Source organism: Esox lucius, chromosome 1, assembly GCF_011004845.1.
Source record: "Esox lucius isolate fEsoLuc1 chromosome 1, fEsoLuc1.pri, whole genome shotgun sequence".
In the NCBI taxonomy this organism is placed as follows: Eukaryota; Metazoa; Chordata; class Actinopteri; order Esociformes; family Esocidae; genus Esox; species Esox lucius.
Window position 1 is genome coordinate 27,011,427 of NC_047569.1, and position 19,762 is coordinate 27,031,188.

General features: G+C 42.0%; 1 protein-coding gene across 3 annotated transcripts in view; it reads right to left on the reverse strand.

Moving 5' to 3' along the window:
* Positions 1–19,762, reverse strand: part of bcas3 (BCAS3 microtubule associated cell migration factor) — a 274,108-nt gene that overhangs the window by 174,543 nt on the left and 79,803 nt on the right. For all 3 annotated transcript variants that reach the window (XM_010868161.3, XM_010868099.3, XM_010868284.3), the window contains exon 16: positions 9,231–9,381. In XM_010868161.3, the coding sequence (XP_010866463.1) occupies positions 9,231–9,381 (151 nt within the window). The remainder of the gene's footprint in view (positions 1–9,230; positions 9,382–19,762) is intronic.

Genomic DNA, 19,762 nt, shown 5'->3' on the forward strand with positions numbered 1-19,762 from the left:
CGGGCCTTCCCTGACACTGGGAGGGGGCATCGCTGGTGTACTTTACCCTCCCGTGAGGTACTTAACCCTTGGACCCCTGCTAGCCTCCTGCTGGGTAAATGGATGGAGGCTGATAGGATACAGACAGGAAGTGTACTGTAATAGCTCTCCATGGAACAAGCTGGTACTGGGTCTTGGGTTAAGATAAAGCTTCTGTGCCGTTTCTTATTTCAGTTTAGGGAGGCACACTGAAAGACTAACAGATGTTGAAAATGGTAAGCCACGCACACTTGCAGACCATTTTAATAGCAACGGTAATTAATATGTACTTTTAATAAAAAGGTAGAAACAAACATAGACAAAACCTAGCTTGATGAAAAACAGACAGAAGTAGTTAGGAAGTTTCCAAACATGCTAACTAGACAATCAACAATATAGGTCCTACTTACCGGTATGTACAAAACAACGTACGAAATGTTTGAAATATACAGTTGTGCTCGTAAGTTTGCATACCCTGGCAGAAATTGTGAAATTTTGGCATTGATTTTGACAATATGACTGATCAAATATGACTGATAAAAAAATTGGGAAAAACACTGGGGACATAATATTTCGGTTTAACTGTTGGTTGGCCAGACAATAAAAAAGAGCTGGAATGAGAAAAGAAAAGCATTTTTTACCACCCCCTTTTGAAAAGAGTAATGGAGGCAGCAGCATTGAAAGCTTTTGGGATTACAGATTTTCTAATGAGAGGTTTAACAGGCAGGTGATAATCTCAGAAAAAAAGTCCTGATAATTGAGCCTAGCTGATTTGTAAGGGCCTAGATTAAGCAACATTCACCAGTTTTGGATAAAATGTGAAACAGGGGCTGCTCTGAGAGAGAACTCTAGTGAATAGGGCTAGCAGAGCTGGCAGCCGGAGTAGGTCAGGCAGAATCAAATGCATGGCTAGCCCTGACAAAGTGACTGTTGAAGCTCTCAACAATTTTATTTTTATCAGTATACTGTACATATGTTCTCAAATTGCTGAAGCTAGCTGGGATGAGTAATCTTCCATATCCATGTATTTTACAGTATTCCAAAATGTTTTAGGATCTTCTACTAGCAAGAAGATTTCAAATCCTGCCTTTGCTATCTTGATTGCCTGAGTGAACTGATACCTTGACTTCCTAAAGAGTTGCCTATCAGAGGGGCTTTTAGTGGCTAGATAACAGGTGTTAACAATGGAACAGCTTTGACAATTTAGAGATAAAAAAAGTGCTGTAATGGCTTTTAGTACAGATTTTAATTAAAGGCACATTAATTAAAACATATAAAGAAAGAGTATTTAAAGTAGGACCAGGCCTCTATAACCAAGGACATTAGGCCAAATGTGGGCAGGTTTACAGATTCATGGTCATGTAAGAAGCACTGCTCAGCTAAGGGTTTTAAGTTTTACTTAAGTGGAGGGTGTTAACTTTAGTGGTGTACTGTGTAGGTACTGTTTATTAGGATTGATAATATATATTAGAGTTCATTTGTCAAAAACAATCAGGGTTGAATTGGGTGCGGGTCCAAATTAGATGCCTCAAAATCTGGAGAGATTTGAAGCATCTATTTTGAATTGCCGAGATTTTGGTTGGTTGAGCTTATCCCATTTGAGGTTGTCAAGTCACACAAACTCTGAGGAGAGATAAGGAGAAATAAGTTAACACCGAACTAAAACAGTTTTATTGAGATAATTTAGATTTAAACTAGATTTGCATTGGATACACTTATTTTTGTAAATGGGTTCAAAAGTTTAGGGTTACTTAGAAATGTCCTTGTTTTCCATGAAAATATCCATGAAATTACTTTGATTAGGAAATATAGCAAAATGAAAAGTAAATATAGCAATTGACAAGGTTAGAAATATTTTTTTTAATGAAACTTTGCTTTCATCAAAGGATCCTCCATTTGTAGAAAAACAGCCTTGCAGACCTTTGCCATCTGAAGAGATTACCAATCCACAAATTGGATTGTTTGATGGGCACTCCTTACATACCATACGGTCAAGCTGCTCTCACAACAGCTCAATAGGGTTGAATTCCGGTGACTGTGCTGGCCACTCCCTTACAGACAGAATCCTAGCTGACTGATTCTTCCCTAAATAGTTACTGCATAGATTGGAGCTGTGCTTTAGGTTATTGTCCTGCTGTTGGAGTAAATTGGCTCCAATCAATTGCCATCCACTGCAAAAAAAGGAGTGATAGCCTTCGTTATTCATGATCCCTTTTACCCTGCACAAATCACCCACTTTACCACCACCAAAGCACCCCCAATCCATCACATTGCCGCCACCATGCTTGACAGATCATCAAGCACTAACTCCAGCATCTTTTCATTTGGTCTCACGAATATTCTTGTTTCTGATCCAAACACCTCAAACTTTGATTTGCCTATCCATAACACTTTACTCCAATCTTCCTCTGTCCAGTGTCTGTGTGGTTTTGCCCATCTTCATCTTTTCTTTTTATTGGCCATTCTGAGATATGGCTTTTTAATTGCAACTCTGCCTACAAGGCCAGCATCTCGGAGTCACCTCTTCACTGCTGAAATTGAGACTGGTGTTTTGCAGGTACTATTTAATGATGCTGCCAGTTGAGGACCTGTTAGGTGTCTGTTTCTCAAACTAGACACTGTAATGTATTTGTCCTCTTGCTCAGTTGTGCATCGGGGCCTCACAAGCCTCTTTCCAATTCTGGTTAGAGACAGTTTGTGCTGTTCTGTGAAGGGAGTGGTACACATTGTTGTATGAGATCATCAGTTTTATAGCAATTTCCCACATGGATTAGCATTCATTTCTCAGAACAAGACTAGACTGACAACCTTCAAAAGAAAGATCTTTATTCATGGCCATTTTGAGCCTGTAATTGAACCCACAATTGCTGATGCTCCAGATACTCAACTAGTCTAAAGAAGGCCAGTTGTGATTCTTTAATCAGCACAGGCTTTCAGCTGTGGTAACATGATTCAAAAGGGTCTTGTAATGATCAATATGTCTTTTAAAATGATAAACTTGGATTAGCAAACAAAACATGGCATTGGAACACTGGAGGGATAGTTGCTGATAATGTGTCTCTATATGAATATGTAGATATTCCATTAAAAGTCAGCCATATCGAAATACAATAGTTATTTCCAACATTAATAGTACAGTCTACACTGTATTTCTGATCAATTTGATGTTATTTTGAGGGACAATGTTTTTTCTTTTCTTTCAAAAGCAAGGACATTTCCAAGTGACCCAAAACTTCTGAATGGTAGAGTCACTTCTCGCCCGTCACCTTCCAAGGTAGGGTAGGATAGGGTAGGTCAAAACATATATGAATATTAGAAATTTTCTTTTGTTGACAATATAGTAAGGGGAGGCCAAAATGAATTGTTTCATAAAATTATAATCACGCTCCCCCAAAATGAATACATATCAGCCTGGTTGACCGTCAGCACGTTTTCTTAACCACTTAATTGAAGTTAGGTAACTCAGCCACAGCTAGTTAGCTACAGTGGGGAGAACAAGTATTTGATACACTGCTGATTTTGCAGGTTTTCCCACTTTTAGAAGTAATTTTTATCATAGGTACTCTTCAACTGTGAGTGATGGAATCTAAAACAAAAATCCAGAAAATCCCATTGTATGATTTTTAAGTAATTAATTTGCATTTTATTGCATGACATAAGTATGCTTTGTAAGTAGGAAAATTGGCAGTGTATCAAATACTTGTTCTCCCCCCTGTATATAGCTTTTGCCATAACATAGTGAACATTATGTGCTGCACTTGAACATAACTTGACAATTGTTCATGCAGCACTGGTTATCCCCAACTCCATTTCATTCAATATTAAGTTGGATTGTTGAAATTGTTATTATGCATTTATGTCCAACAAAAAAAATAAAACACAAATCCACAAAACCTTGCAGGTACGGAACGCTGTTTCGTTTGTGTTTTCCCACAGTAACACCATTAGACATGCCAAATACGCATTTCATTTTATGTGATGAATGAAAAAAATATATCATAGAATGTTGTGTCTCTTCATAGGTGGGATATGTTGCGTTTTGGGTGCGCTTGGTAGCAGCCTGAAAACAATAAAAGTGCAGTCAAATTCAATATTGTGACTATAGTCAGTTGTTCTATTGAAATCAAACTATAGTTCATGAAAATAACTAAGTATATAATTAACTAAACAAGGAAGTTAGCCAACTAACTAAACCTAAACCCCTTTAAAGTAAAATATCATATTTTATCAGGAAAAGGAGCAGGGTGCACGTGTTTTCAACTTATCAACAAGCTTTGTGAGCGTCACACTTTCACATTATAAGGGTGAATTCAAAATTGTATTGATATAATGTGCACATTTTATTTAAATGAAAGTGTTGCCACAATAATTGTTGTAGTATCAATATAGCCAAAGTCCCCAGCCAGAACACAGAGAGGTTTATAACAGACTGCCACAGAGAGAGATGGATATTAACAAGCAACGGTTCCAACTGTTTCGGTAGAGATTTTGATAAAATGACAAAGCACTGCAGATTCACCCTAACAAAGACAAGCAGCCCTACTCCCTTGGAGGACCTATCCTAATGGAATAAATTATAACCAGGAATGAGTTCCTCTGAGTTTGAAACTTTTCTGAGCTTGTTGGATTTAGGGAATATACTCCGGACGTTCATATGCATAAATCGTAGGCTTTTGTGATTGCAGAAGTCAGAAAAGAGGTCATGGCTGTTACTGTCTTAGAGAACTGTTAACAGAGAAACCACTGGGGCCTGGATTTAAATGTGCATTACTAGAGTCCAGTAACAGGATAAGAACATACATGACTGTAAACTCTATATGCAGAGCACACAAGAGATGGTTAAAATTACAGGGTTAATGACCAGGGTTCGATAAAATGTTTAATGCCAAAAAAGTCAGCAAAGGAGTAGGACAGGATTCAGTTCCCAACATTCACTAAAAAAAGGAGCAGATAAAGAGTGTTTTGTTCACAAACTAGCCTTAGCGACTAAATTATGATTGAAACTCAGGTCATAACTGCATTTTGTACGTTGCCACACGTTACATATTAGCATTTGGTCCATGTAACTAAAAACTGAACGCCAGTCATTGAGAAAGACAGTCAACCCCTGTTGCTCCTGTAAATAATAAAACAAAATGGAAAGTTTTCAGACAAAGGCCAAAACGCCATTGACGTTTTTTCTTTCTGTGATTGCATTAATAATGTTCTCACATGCACCGACTGTTCTCACATGCACCGACTGCTCTCACATGCACCGACTGCTCTCACATGCACCGACTGCTCTCACATGCACCGACTGCTCTCACATGCACCGACTGCTCTCACATGCACCGACTGCTCTCACATGCACCGACTGCTAGTCACAGGACAAGTTTCCCTGCTATGGCTCTTAAAACCAGAATGCGTCTCGAAAAGAAACTCCAAGCCCCAAACGTGGTTGGTTTGGGAGGAAGAAAGGATGGAGTAAGAGAAATACAGAGGCACACAGAGAGACAGAAAAAGAAACAAAAGAGAAAGATAAATCGAACGGGGAGGTTGGCGACCCCACTCCCATAGAGTAATCGTTCACACATTCAACTCTTAACCCGACGGCCTTAATGCTGCTCCGCCTGGGCCATTAAAGGGGAGAGGGTGATTTGTGAAAATGGTTTAGCGTGTGACATGTTCCATATGTGTGTGTGTGTGTGTGTGTGTGTGTGCGTGCCCATGCATGTGCTGGATGCCTGGTGCGGCAGAAGCTCAATGGCTACAGTACTAAACCGGAGCTGTATGTGTGGGTTATTATTAAAGCCCATCTCCTCACAGTGCTTTTCTCATTAGAACTCAATGAGACAATGGCCTGGCGGGCTGCTGCTGTTCTGCCTCATCCACACGTATTATAATAATCTGTGGAAGGTCAGGAGGGCCAACTCTCACTCTGTCTCCATCTTTCGCTCTCCACATCTCCCCACGCTCTCACAATCTGTGCCTGCATTAGCACAAAATGCCCATAAGTCGGATTCACTCCAGGTCATATATTCCCTTATTTTCATTTTCATCCGTATCTCTAATTTGTTGTTGTTTTCAACACGTGTTGAACGTTTTCAGCTTTTTCATATATGTTTGTCTCAGAACAATACAAGCTACCTCTAAAAACCAACAAAAAAACAAAAAACCACTTGAAGGCATGCAAGGACAGTCCTCATATTTCACTGCTTGTAATCTGTTGTGGGGGTCTGGTGAGGTAATCTGCGTTTGAGGCCCTAGTATGTATTTAAGGTTTCTTTGTAAAATGTTGGAATGGAACTCCTTTCACTTGGAATGTGCTACTGAATACTATGGACATATTACCAGCTGGTTTCTGTCCTGAAATTCTGTCATCTTCCCACAACAGACGGCTTGCGACTCACCAGACTACAAGTAGGACAATAAATTGTAATCTACAGCAGCATATGCTACCTTATTAAAGAAGCTGAATTGTGAAGAAATGTTGTGGGGACAGTCATTTTTTTATTAGCTTAAATACGTTATTGAAAGAAACAGATGCCTATTCATATGCCCTCTATGTTACCTACCTCTATAAGCACAAGTTCAACGAGAATACTGTGAACTTTGTTTTCAGTGTGTAATGGGGATTCTGTACCCTTTACCTACTCCCCACTTTCTTTCACACCCTGTCCCTAACCCAGCGACAGTCTTCTGCCAAATATGGCCGACAGGAAACCAGGAGGTGTGTGAGGGTCATTTTAAATCTTCTCTTAATTCAGCCTTTCAAATACCTCAACCATACTTACCCGAGCTTTCCTTGTGCAACTGATCTAATGAAAAAGTCACAGAACTCGAAAATGCCCATCTGGCTCTCAGAGTACTCAACCAAACACTGAGAAAATAAAACAGTATGTCTGTTGAAGGCAGGGAGGACAGAGCCCACAGCCATGTAGTGATGTTGAAGAGTCCCAGAGTTTTGGCTCCAACTCGGTCTCTGTGCTCCCTTAACCCCACAACTTTGCCAGTGTCTGCTGGAGGTTATCCGAGCGGGATGCTTTGTATCACAAGACTGTGATACATCCCATCCCCTCAATCACAGACAACAAAATCTCCTCTATAACTAATTGTGTCGAAACGACCATGTTTGTCCCGTTCATGAGAACACGGAGCAAGATGGAATAGAGCAGGAGGACAGCCTAAGACTGGTAGACTGGTGCCGTGTGTGAAACAGAGACAGTGGTGGCTTTCTGGGGGCCAATAGTGTGTGTGTGTGTGTGTGTGTTGCGCTGTAGTGCCGTGCAAACAGACGTGCCTTCAGAGAATGTAGGTTAACCAGCTGGTGGGTTCCTCTGCCACTTTGCCAGCGGGTATCTGCTCACACAGGTGTAAATACAGCTGTAGGATTCTCAGCTCTCACACACACACACACACACATACACACACACAAACAAAACACACACGGCTGGCTGCGCCGACAAACAGATGGTGCCTGGTCACTCCTGGGCGTGCGTGAAGGCATATGATATCACAGGCCCAACCTGACACATGCAGGGTTCTGGGACAGGAGCGGGATGCACAGCTGGCCATCCGGCTACATTAGCCCTGACCGACGCCCTCTCCTGAAGTGGAAGGACGGACAAGCCAATGGAAAGACGGGACTCAAGACAGAAGTCTAGGATAGGACATGACCTATGATGTTGACGTGACAACACTGTGACAAATAACGAGGTCCTTTTGTTTTAAATTGATGTAGTACTTAAAGAGTGAAGAATGTAAGAACTGAGACGGATAAGGTGTCCTCAGTAATGATGATATGCCAATAATTGTCTCATATCTTTTCGTCAGTGACTGTGTTGTGCAACAGGTCATTATAAAGCAAAAGAGAATTAGCATTTCATATTAGAAAGGCCCTTGTAATGATCGTGCAGATGAATCAAACTAAGGATCCTGTATTTCCAACCAGCAGGGTCAGATTTCTATTATCATTATACAGAGCTTAAGTGATCAAATATAATTCAAAAGAAAATCCAGCTGCTTACTGTATATCATTACAACATTTCCAATTCAAACATGACAGGAAAATAACATTTAAATGAAGATATTAAAATGCAGCCATAATTCTGATGCCACCTGTATGTAAATGCAGTTTGCAAGGTGCAGACTGTCAGTCCTCTTAAAACTCCAGACTTGCAAAGCGTGACAGAGAGAGATACTGACATGCCAGAGAAACATATATACACTACACAGCAGTACAGAGACAAACATATCTAAAGTACTAAAGTAGCCTGGTTTTAACAAAATGTGGATATGCCCTGCAAATCCAAAGCAGAAGAGGCACACATGGATGGCGAAAAGATAATTGTCTTTGGTTGTGGATTAAAAGAGCCAGACTGACAGAAACCAGCAATGGAGTTAAAAAGGTTACACTAGGTCAATAGTAGCCTAGTTTACAACCTAGGTTCACAACCTGTCTTTAACTGTGAAAGACAGTGAAGGAAAATACAATTATGGAATTAATGGTAATGACCTCTCTTTTGATCTGAATTGAAAATCATCCTTTTTTTTGCTACACAGCCCTTTTGCATTAAATTGTTTATTCTGTTTATTTAATAGTATTATTCAAAGTTTGCATAGTTACTTACTCATGGACTTATTTGTAAGTACCGCTTTAAGAAGCCTGGGAATCCAAAATGTAGCTCTGGTAAAATAGGTATTTTGTTTTTAACTGTTCGAGGTAGAGACAAGCGGTTTTCTCCATTGTAAAGGCACAACCACAAACACAAAGCTATACTCTGGTTTCTGTTTTCTATGACAGCGGTTGCGGTTTAGCAAAGTCCTAACAGACTTGTGCCTGTGCTAATGATTCTCACAGGCAAAGTTAAATGAGAAAAATGGTGGACATGGGGGAAGGAAAAAAAAAATACCAATGTAGTCTCATCAGGAAACCAAGCTTCCCAAACACAGGAATGGGAGTGTGAAAACGTGAGGTTAACCAAACTAAGTCTGGTTAATCCAGATGTATGTGTGTACCATGAATGTATAAAAAATAAAATCTGCATTTCAGTGGTGTACATGCATACAGTAAGTAAGCAAGTAAGCAAATTATCTAGAGATGAAGAGTTTGAAAATTCCTGGAGGCACACCACTGGTGAAGGAAACCATTGGCCTGGTGAATGCGGAACTTAGTGGACAGAGTGTGAAGGGACTGGGCGAGATGTTAACGTATGCAGGGTGGGGCCACTCACCCGGAGCGCTTGGTCATAGTGCCCAGGGTCATGGGTTGTTTTATCTGGGCCAGGGGTAACACCATGGTGAGGCTGGGCAGAGGGGACAGGCGAGGATTCCCCATGTTGCTGTTGGTGAAGTTGTTGTATGACTCCTGGCTGCTGAGTTTAGCTACACATGGAGAGAGAGAGAGAGAGAGAGAGAGAGAGAATATTTCATTTAATGCAAGTCATATTAGACCAGATCCAATACTCTGAAGTGAAAGTCCTATGTTTCATTAATGTATGTCTGATTGGATGGCTTACAGAGAAAAAAAACAACACAGTCCTCCCAATTTAGAGGCACACACACCTGGGGTCCAATCCTCGTAGGAGCCTCGGCCCTGATTGGAGGTAACCAGCTCAAGATGCGGCATTCAGAGCCACTATTACCCAGAAGTCAGGTAATCAGACATAATCAACTGCCCACCCCCCACCCCTCTCTCTCCCTCATACACACACACAAACACACACACACACACACATCTCATCTCATCTGAGTGAGGCCCAAGCTAAACTCAATCAGGCCATGTCAAAGGGCACCACATCCAATGGCCTTACAGAGGTACATCAGAGAGGAACCATGTTGAAGCATGGCATAAGCACACGCACACGCACACGTACACGCACACACGCACGCGCAATGCTTTTGTGTTTCATGATGCTTTAGTACAGGCTTTCAAGAAGGTATCCTCTATTCTAACTTGTCACATGTGCAATAGCAGCAGTAAGACTAACTCTGGACACTTCTAGCAGTTCAACAACTCCTGTTCTGCATATGAGACGTGTTTCCACTAGAGCCAAGGTCTCAGGCACGTTGTCAGTATGAGTGTTGGCCCAGACCATCTCAAGGATCTAATGTCTGCTGTGTCACATCCGACCTCTGCCTCTGGGTTATAGCGGTTTTATACTACTTCATGATCTGTGGATTATGCACATAATCAACATATACAGTGGATATAAAAAGTCTACACACACCTGTTAAAATGCACATTTTCTGTGATGTAAAAGAATGAGACAAAGATTAATTATCTCATAACTTTTTCATAACCTATAATGTGAAAAATTAAATTGAAGAAAAAACTTAAATCTTCAAGGGTGAAAAATGAAAAATAAAAACCTTACAATAACCTAGCTGCATAAGTGTGCACACCCTCTTATAACTGGGGATGTGGCTGTGTTCAGAATTAACCAATCACATCCAAACTCATGTTAAATAGAAGTCATACAACACCTGCCATCATTTAAAGTGACTGATTAATCACAAATAAAGTTCAGCTGTTCTTAGTTGCATCTCAGAGCAAAAGCCAATAGTCAACAGAGAGCTTCCAAAGAATCAGAGGGATCTCATTGTTGAAAGATATCAGTCAGGAGAAGGTTACAAAAGAATTTCCAAACTATTAGATATACCATGGAACATAGTGAAGGACAGTCATCATCAATTGGAGAAAATATGGCACAACATTACCAAGAACTGGACGTCCCTCCAAAATTTATAAAAAGACGAGAAGAAAACTGGTCAGGGAGGCTTCCAAGAGGCCTACAACAACATTAATGGAACTACAGGAATTTCTGGCTGTTTGCTACATGTGACAACAATCTCACGTATTCTTCATATGAATGGGCTATGGGGGATGGTGGCAAAACGGAAGCCTTTTCTTACAAAGAAAACCTTCCAGGCCCAGCTGAAGTTTGCAAAAACAAACATCAAGTCTGCCAAAAGCACTTGGGAAAATGTCTTATGGTCTGATGAAACCAATGTTGAACTTTTTGGCCATAATTTCAAAAGGTAAGTTTGGCGTAAAAACAACACTGCACATCACCCGAAGAACACCACAACCCACAGTGAAGCATGCTGGTGGCAGCATCATGCATTGGGGCTGTTTTTCTTCAGCTGGAACCGGGGGCTTAGTCAGGGTGGAGGGAAATATGAACAGTTCCAAATACCAGGTAATTCTGGCAAAAAACTTTCAGGCATCCATTAGAAAGATGAAGATGAAGTTCACATTTCAGAACAACAACGACTCAAAGCACACATGCAGATCCACAAAAGCAGGGCTTCACCAGAAGAAGATTAACATTTTGGAATGGCCCAGCCAAAGCCCAGACCTGAATCCAATTGAACATCTGTGGGGTTATCTGAAGAGGGCTGTGCACAAGAGATGTCCTCGCAGTCTGACCGATTTGGAGCTTTTGCCAAGAAGAGTGGGCAAATATTGCCACGTCAAGACGTGCCATGCTAATAGACTCCTACTGTAATAAAATTAAAAGGAGCTTCAACAAAGTATTAGTTCAAAGGTATGCTTACTTATGCAACCAGGTTGTGAGTTTTTTATATTTCCCCCTCAAATATTTCAGTTTGTTCACGTTATAGGTCACATTAAAGGTGGAAAAATTATTATTTATCTTTATTTAATTTTTTTTAAATCACAAGAACCTGGCATTTTAACAGGGGTGTGTAGACTTTTTATATCCACTGTAGCTTCCAAGTTCCTTTGAAGTAGTATAGCAAATTCTATGTAAACACATTTTATATAAAGACACAATTGTATTTCACATTTAGATATTCAGAGCAGAATGCTGACAGCTGTGTTTTGCTTGTTAGACAGTCTGATGATCATAACCTTCCACAATAATTCCATACAACTCTTAATTACGTTAACCTGTTCAGTAGAAAACATGAACATTCAATAAATCTAGGGGTTTACCAGACACTCTCTCAATTATACAATCTCAAGCATGACACAATAACCTTCAACACAGAATGTAGTATCAGTTAGTATGATCTACAATACAAACCCTTTCAAGACTCAAGTTCAACTGTCTTCAGCGAAAAACAGCATGACCTTGAGGACCAAAACTCTCTCACTCTGAATATTTTCCTTTCTCCATTGTTGTGTTTCAAAGACGGCGGTCATCAAGTTTAAAAGAGTAAAAAGAGGGAAAACTCTGGGACAAAGATACAAAAGAAAAGAAGTTTGAAAAAGCAGACAATGAAAGAGAGAGGGTTGTGATTATGAATTAAAGCAGTGCTGGGGAGAGGAGGAGGTTCTGGAGGTGGTTTAGATCATTAACCTGCTGCTCTGTGTTCTCCTCTCTGTCCTCAATGTTGTCTTTGTGTTAAACCAAAGAGAGAGCATTTAGAAGTGGAGGCCCATCCATACAGCAGGCCTTTCAGAGACCAGAGAACCACCTTATATAAACCTAGCCTGCATCCCAAATGGAAGCCTAGTTCCTATAGGACACGCTACCTTCTGACCCCTTTTAAAACAAGTTCACCAAATAGGGAAGAGGGTGTCACTTGGGACACATACTTCTTTCTGCGTGGCCTCTGAGCCTCTCCATCTCCAAACCAACACAGACACACTGGGGCCCTGGGCTTAAGGGTCCTTCACATTTCTGAAGCACTACACCCCCACCTTTTGTGTAGAAGAGCAGGAGAAAAGAAAAGGAATCTGAACAGGAAGCAGACTGAAAATCCATAATGGAGCTTCAGCTGGCCTAATCGGAAGAGAAGAGGAAGAAAAATCTTAATGAATTTAGCATCCTTCCAAAAGGACACTTCAACTCAGCGCTCTTCCCCCTCCCTCCATCCCTCCCTCCCTCCCTTCCCGTCTCTTTATTTCTCTCTCTCCCCCTGAATGGCATTAACCCTTTCAAACTTGACAACCCGGTTGATCCAAGGGGAACAGGTGTAGTTGACTTTGGTGGCGCTGCTGTGCCCGTTGGGCTGTTGACTGGACCACTGCAGCCCCCCTCTGTTATTCAATCCAAGGATCCAAGGAGTCCAACTCTTCAGAGAGCAGTCAGTCAGTCAGTGAGGAGAGGACAGGGATGAATGGAAAGTGGTGAAAACCATGCGCGGGCAGAAGACGATATCTAAAAGACATCCTGGATTTCTGCTTGTCTGAGGGGGGGAGAGGGGAGATGGATAGAAGTAGAAATGGTGGGAGCGGAGAAGAAGAGTGTCTGGCAGAGAGATAGCTAGCCTAGCGAGGGAGCGAGACGGGGCCATGATTTGATTAATGACTGAGGCGTGATGTGCCTGAGCACTGATACATGACAGGCCCATGGAAAGAAGATCCATCAATGCAAATCCACCCAGTCCAGCCAAGGCTCCTGCCAAAGGTCAGCATGTCACCTGACCCGGCCTGCCCACTCCATCCCTTCCTCCATCTCTCCCTCCTTCTGTCCTTCCTTCTCCTCCCTCCATCCCTCCATGTCTCCCTCCCATCTCTTCCTCTTCATCCATCCCATCTTTCACCCGCTCGTTCAATCTGCCTCACCTTCCCTCTCTCCGTCTCGCTCCCTCTCCCTGAACCAATTTGCATTCTCCTCTAAACACCGCGCATCCCCGTCTCTCGGACCTGTCACGGATATCTCGCTTTTGCTGCCCGATTTGCATCTGATCCACACAAGAAATGAGCTCAAGCGTTTCCGGGAAGAAAAAAAAAGATCCTCGACTTTGCAGCTGTTGACAAATATTTTCATGTCGAATTTGAATTGTGTTTTGTATGCAGGCGGACGGGACTTGGCTGTGAGCATGTAGGGTGAAGAGGATCAGCCTGGGAGGGGGGGGGGGCGGGGGGGGGGGGGGCGCACAGACACAGGTTGAAAGGTTCTGTAGTTGAGTGATGGCTGGGGAGCGGAGACCTTGAGACAGTGGAGGATAGAGCAGCTGCCAGAGACCAGGAAGAACAGAAAAGGAGCAAGGGGGGGGGGGGGGGAGATTAAGCAGTAGATGCACAGCTAGGGAATACTTCAATATATACTGTTTCATCCATTCATGCCTTTCTTGGTTGTCCAAGTTTCTCAGGCATGTAATGGTGAAGAGTGAAGGATGAAGGGACAGATGCAGGGATGGGGGCACAAGAGGCAGGACAATGGTAGCGGCACCGAGCTGAGGGAAAGCCCGGCCATCTCAAACCAGCCCTGCAATCGCAATTCCCCAAACTATCGTTATTAACATCCTCACGTCCAGGGAGCGAGGGAAGGCTAGAAAGTGACGGGCAGAAAGGGGATCCCAGTGGACACTGTGAAAACAAATGAAAAGAACCCTTATAAAACACAGATGCTGCAAAGAAAACAAGCTTCACACGATTTACGGTTTTCCCAAGGCATCAGAGGACATTCGTGGAAAAGCCATCAGAGCGGTTCTCAGGTAAAGACAAAGCGCAGGAGGGGCCAAGGCCTCCGCCGTCACCACTATCCTCTCCTCTGGTCCCGGGCATTTACACTCTCAGCCCGCCTGCCTGTCTTCTATACTCAAGCTGCTGGCAGAGGAGAGGTCAAGCCAGCCTGTGTGAAAATGGCACCCTGCCAGGCCTTTTCCCTCCAAACCACCAGAGAATGAGCAGTCCAATTCAGTAGATGTCATCTGGAACATTCAAAGGGGCAGCCGTACGAAATTAAGTCATTAGGACACAATCTATTGACATTTTGTAAGTGTTGGAATGTAAAAGCACCATATTTACTGTATGCATCAAAGACCACAACATCATCATGTACATATAAGCACCCAGATGGTGATTGTACAGATCAACCCAAACAACACTCTGACAAGACAGGTCCTCTCACACAGCCAGGCACACTGTACTGAACAAGCGGCAGCATAGCAATCAGCCCCCAGAGCTTGCAGTCGTATATCTCAACATGTTGTCAGCATTTACAATGTCCTATCAGAAGACAGAGAGAAAAAAGAGGTGGATCAGACATCTTCAGAGGATCGCATTACACAGATACACAAACCATATGTGTGTGTGTGAGAGGGAGAGAGAGAGAGAGAGAGAGATGTCTTTCTCTTTGGCTGTGTAGTAGTACTACTGAACCAGAGCAAGGCTAAGGGGTTGATGAGGTGGGGTTGGGAAAAGGTCATCTTTCTATTATTTTTTTGCTTTGTTTTTAAGAGAGAACATTACACAGAAACACATCCCCAATACAGACACATCTAAACAGAGACACATCTAAACAGAGAGACGTCTAAACAGAGACAAATCTAGACAGAGACACAGTCAGACACAGACACAGTCAGACACAGTCAGACACATCTAGACAGAGATACATCTAGACAGAGACACAGTCAGACACAGACACAGTCAGACACATCTAGACAGAGACACAGTCAGACACAGACACAGTCAGACACATCTAGACAGAGACACAGTCAGACACAGACACAGTCAGACACATCTAGACAGAGACACAGTCAGACACAGACACAGTCAGACAGAGACACATCTAGACAGAGACACATCTAGACAGAAACACAGTCAGAAAGAGACACAGTCAGAAAGAGACACAGTCAGAAAGAGACACAGTCAGAAAGAGACACATCTAGATGTTCAACAAAAAGACAGCTCAACAGAAAAAAAAGCTTGATAAAGCTGAAAAAAACAAAGGTAGCTCAACACAGAGACAGGTTGGTGTTGTTAGAAGGTCTGGATGTGAATGGCTATGTGCAAGGCTGATTCATGGGCCTGAGCCATCTACAGCACAGTTCGGTGATGAGATGGGCCACAGGTAGAAATGTGATCATGTCCATGCAGTTCAGGGAAAAGCAGAGGGTCTAAAGAACTAAGCATTAACAAGAACCCATCAAAGACCCAGCTTACACCTCACCAAGCTACTAACAGCATTCTCTAGCACTGCTAACGGGGGAACTAATAAAGCTAAAGAGTTTGTGTGTGTGAGTGTGTGTGTGTAAACAGTGCGCCGAGTGGTGGTACACCCCCCGGATGCTCCTCAGACGGAGGGAAGAACCCTCCCCGGAAAAGAACAGGGTGGGTCGGCCTGGCAGACGCTCCCCCATGACCCCCAGCCCCAGCCAGCAGGAGGAAACAGCCAGGCCAGACAGACAGAGAGGAGGAGACAGGATAAAAAGGGAGAGAGACAGACAGGAGGTAGTCAGAGAGAAAGTGATGTTACCCCAACACCTCACTAATGCAGAGATCTCATAGATGTACAATACTGTGGGAGTTTCGTTTTCATGGACTACAGGAGCGGGGTTGGTGAGCAACCCCCCCCACCGCACTGCCTAAGTCACTATAGAGAAGGTCAAAGATTGTACATCACAGAGGACCTGAAATGGTCCAGACACACAAAACCTGTGGTAAAGAAAATGCAATAGTGCCCGTTCACCTTCTAAAACTTCTACAGGTGCACCATCGACAGAATACAATTAACGACAACTGCACCACCCGCACAAACATGACGGGACCTTCCTCTCCACATGGTGCCGTAGGACGATCACCATGAATATCCCCCACCCAATCTACAGGCGACTCTGCCTGATCTCAGACCTGCACACCGCATACACTCAAGATCATTCATGACTAATAACTTCCAACAACAACACTCGATGTGAAGACACACACACATACACACTCACTCAAGAATACACCCATTATTTCCACCCTGCTGTCCAATCTACATTGTGAATACCGGTCACTTTCTATTTGTTCATCTGGATTTTTTCCTGTTTTATGAATTCGTAGATTTGTTTGGTTTGTTTTATATTAGATTCACTTTTTTTTAACAAACATTGTTCGGGAACTGATACACAGGCCTTTAGATACACTTGAGAGCATGTGCTGTTATGTTTATGTGACCAAAGGTCAAGACTCTTTTTATGGTGATCATTTCATTTAAATAGACTCATCTGTTTGTTCAGGTAACTGTAAAACCCCATAACCAACTCCATCTCCACCTAAACAGCCCACTATGTCTTTCTCTCTCTCCCCCTGAATGGAAAAAAACACACAACTGACAACACCACAATCCTTTAATCAAAGTTACCACTTTTCAGACCACATGTTCTACAGCTAACTAATAGGCCCACAGCACTGTTCAACCTCATAGTAAATACTGGTATTTTTGTAATTACATATAAATGTATTTCGTAAATCAGTCAAGTCTTTAAAATATCATGGATGACAATGGAGAAGGGTAACTTTATGTTTATCATCCAAAATCAATGGTGGTTACATTTAAATAACTGGTAGCAACCTCAACCTCAACTTTGATCTACACTTAATATTCATCAGTATCTCAAATCAAGACAATGTCAAAATCTCTAAATGATTACACAGTAACGAAATACAATTTATATTTAAAATATAATTAACAAACACAATATAATTTACACACACTTTATAGTTCTGTGTTAAAATGAACACTTTTTCAAAATATATCATGTCCTACAAAAAATAAAAAGCATAATCCCTAAACATGTACCTTTGTTTACCACAAAATATTTAAAAAAGCAGCCGTCTAAATCCTTGTCATCACATGAATACAAAAATTCACATCATAACTAACTAATCATCATTTCATCTGAAAGAGTTTTAAAAAGTCCACATAGGGTGATAGGTTCTTGCGGCCTTGGGAGCCTGTGTTTCGGTGAAACGCGACGGTTGCAGGGCTTCTTGGCTGTCTGTTGGCGCTCTGACAGGCCAGCGACTCAGGTCATGAGAAGTGTCACTAATTCATTTCCTCACCATGGGAAAATAATATGGACGCCGACGCGTCTCAGCCAAGCCCTGAGCCCACGCTGCCCTGTACGGAGACGTCAGATGTTCCTAGTGGAGGGAGTACAACTCTGGACACAGGGGGCTTCCCGACAGTAAGTCACAACGCAGAGCTTAGACCAACATTTGTCTCAAAGGCAGAGTGGGAAAACACAGAGGTTTGGTAACCAGGGACTCAGGGGGCACTGCCACTACGGGTTGACATGCATCACTTCTCTCTGACCATGTAGAAAGGTGATGCAGAGTTTTCACTGACTTTACCTCAACGGTCTAATTTTGAAAATCAAATAAGCAGTGAAATCCCAGTGATAAGGGGTTTAGTGGTGAGAGATTGAGCTATTAGGAGTCACATAAAGGATGAGTCAACCAAGCTCTGCCACAAATACATATTCCTTTACCTGGCATATTTCTGGTTCCTGACCAATCAGAAAGTATAGAGAGCACTAATTGTTGGAGTAAATTGCTTTATTGGGTTGCTTTGTGCTTTACTCCCTGATCACCATTATTCACACAAGCCGAGGTAGGCAGCTGGGTCGGAATGAGGCACAGAACAGACCTGGCCTGACGCCTGACACATATACTATTTAATTCTACAAGCTTAAAATATATATTTAATAGAACTGATTTAGAAAATTGTCATCCTTTACTTTATGTGGTGAATACCTATGTTGTAAGGTTACTGGTTTCTAAAGTATTGGATTTGCAATTTGAGTGGGAAAACTCCAACTGTTATATCTCCCAAACTAATAAACAAAACTCACTTGAGAAACAGGAAAAGATATTACCAAAATGTTCAATGCTTCCTATTTTTATATCAGAAGCATAGCTTTCACTCTCAGTGAGACAACAGAAAAAGACAAGAACCCTTACTGTGAATGTATTCAGACACACTAGGGAACTAGGGGAACTATGGACATTTATGGTAACAAGACATAAATCTCCCTTAAGGGCCTCTTCAGTTCCACACAGTACATTACCAGTACATTTGAGACAAAAAAATTATAAAGGAAAAATAAAAACTACTCTCAATGTATTTTCTTTTTTTTCTTTTAACATATCAACTTAATGTGGCACATTCACTTTGGGATAAACCCCAAAAAATCCACACATATGTCAATCTTGTAAATTGGAGCTGGTGAGGACAATGTGATTATTATTATTTTTTTCTTCAATAGAACGACAGTGACCATTCATAAAAAGGAAGGCAGAAGGAATTACAGAGCCGTCCCAGCCCTTTCTGTTTCTGTTCGGGTAGATTCCTATCAAGGCAAAACTATGCATCATCAGTCAATCTTTACACGCCTTTTCCTCTCTTTCTTTCGCTCTCACTCCAGAGTTGAATAGGCTTCACCGGCCCTAGAGCATGGTCAGCTCTCTGCCAAGAGGAACTCTGAGAACACAGTGCCACAGAGAGGACACCAACAGTACTACAATCTGGGGCGGACGATTGCTGTCACCGGTCTGTCTTGTGTATTGGGTATGTGCAACATTACAGGATCAAACAAGTAAAAAGTTAAGACTTCAATAATGATTACAGATTGGTCAGATATCAAAACTATACTGCCAAGAGAAGAATTGATTAGATATCAAAAACATACTGCCTTTGCTTTCTAGTCAAGGACAAAGTAATTGTACAACAGGAGAATAAAAAGAAATGCACAGACAGTAACAGAAACTGTATGACCTCTGTTACTGTGATGTAAAGCAAATATTCCTTCATAACACCTTACAACTAAAATATCACTATCGCTGAGGAGACTAATACTCCTACCTAGTGTGTGCGCCTGCCTTCCTGTGTGAGTGAGTCTTCAAGAGGTCAAAAAGGCCACTGGAGAACACACAGCAAGCAAACAGCATTAAGCTTCATGTTTTATGAATAGTGACAAAATCAGTGTGTCCTGCACTTCAAAGTCAGCATGTAAAAAGCCCTATTTTTAGAACCTCTCGGACAAGCCCTGGGTCAGAGGGTCAAGTCGTAAACTCGTGTCA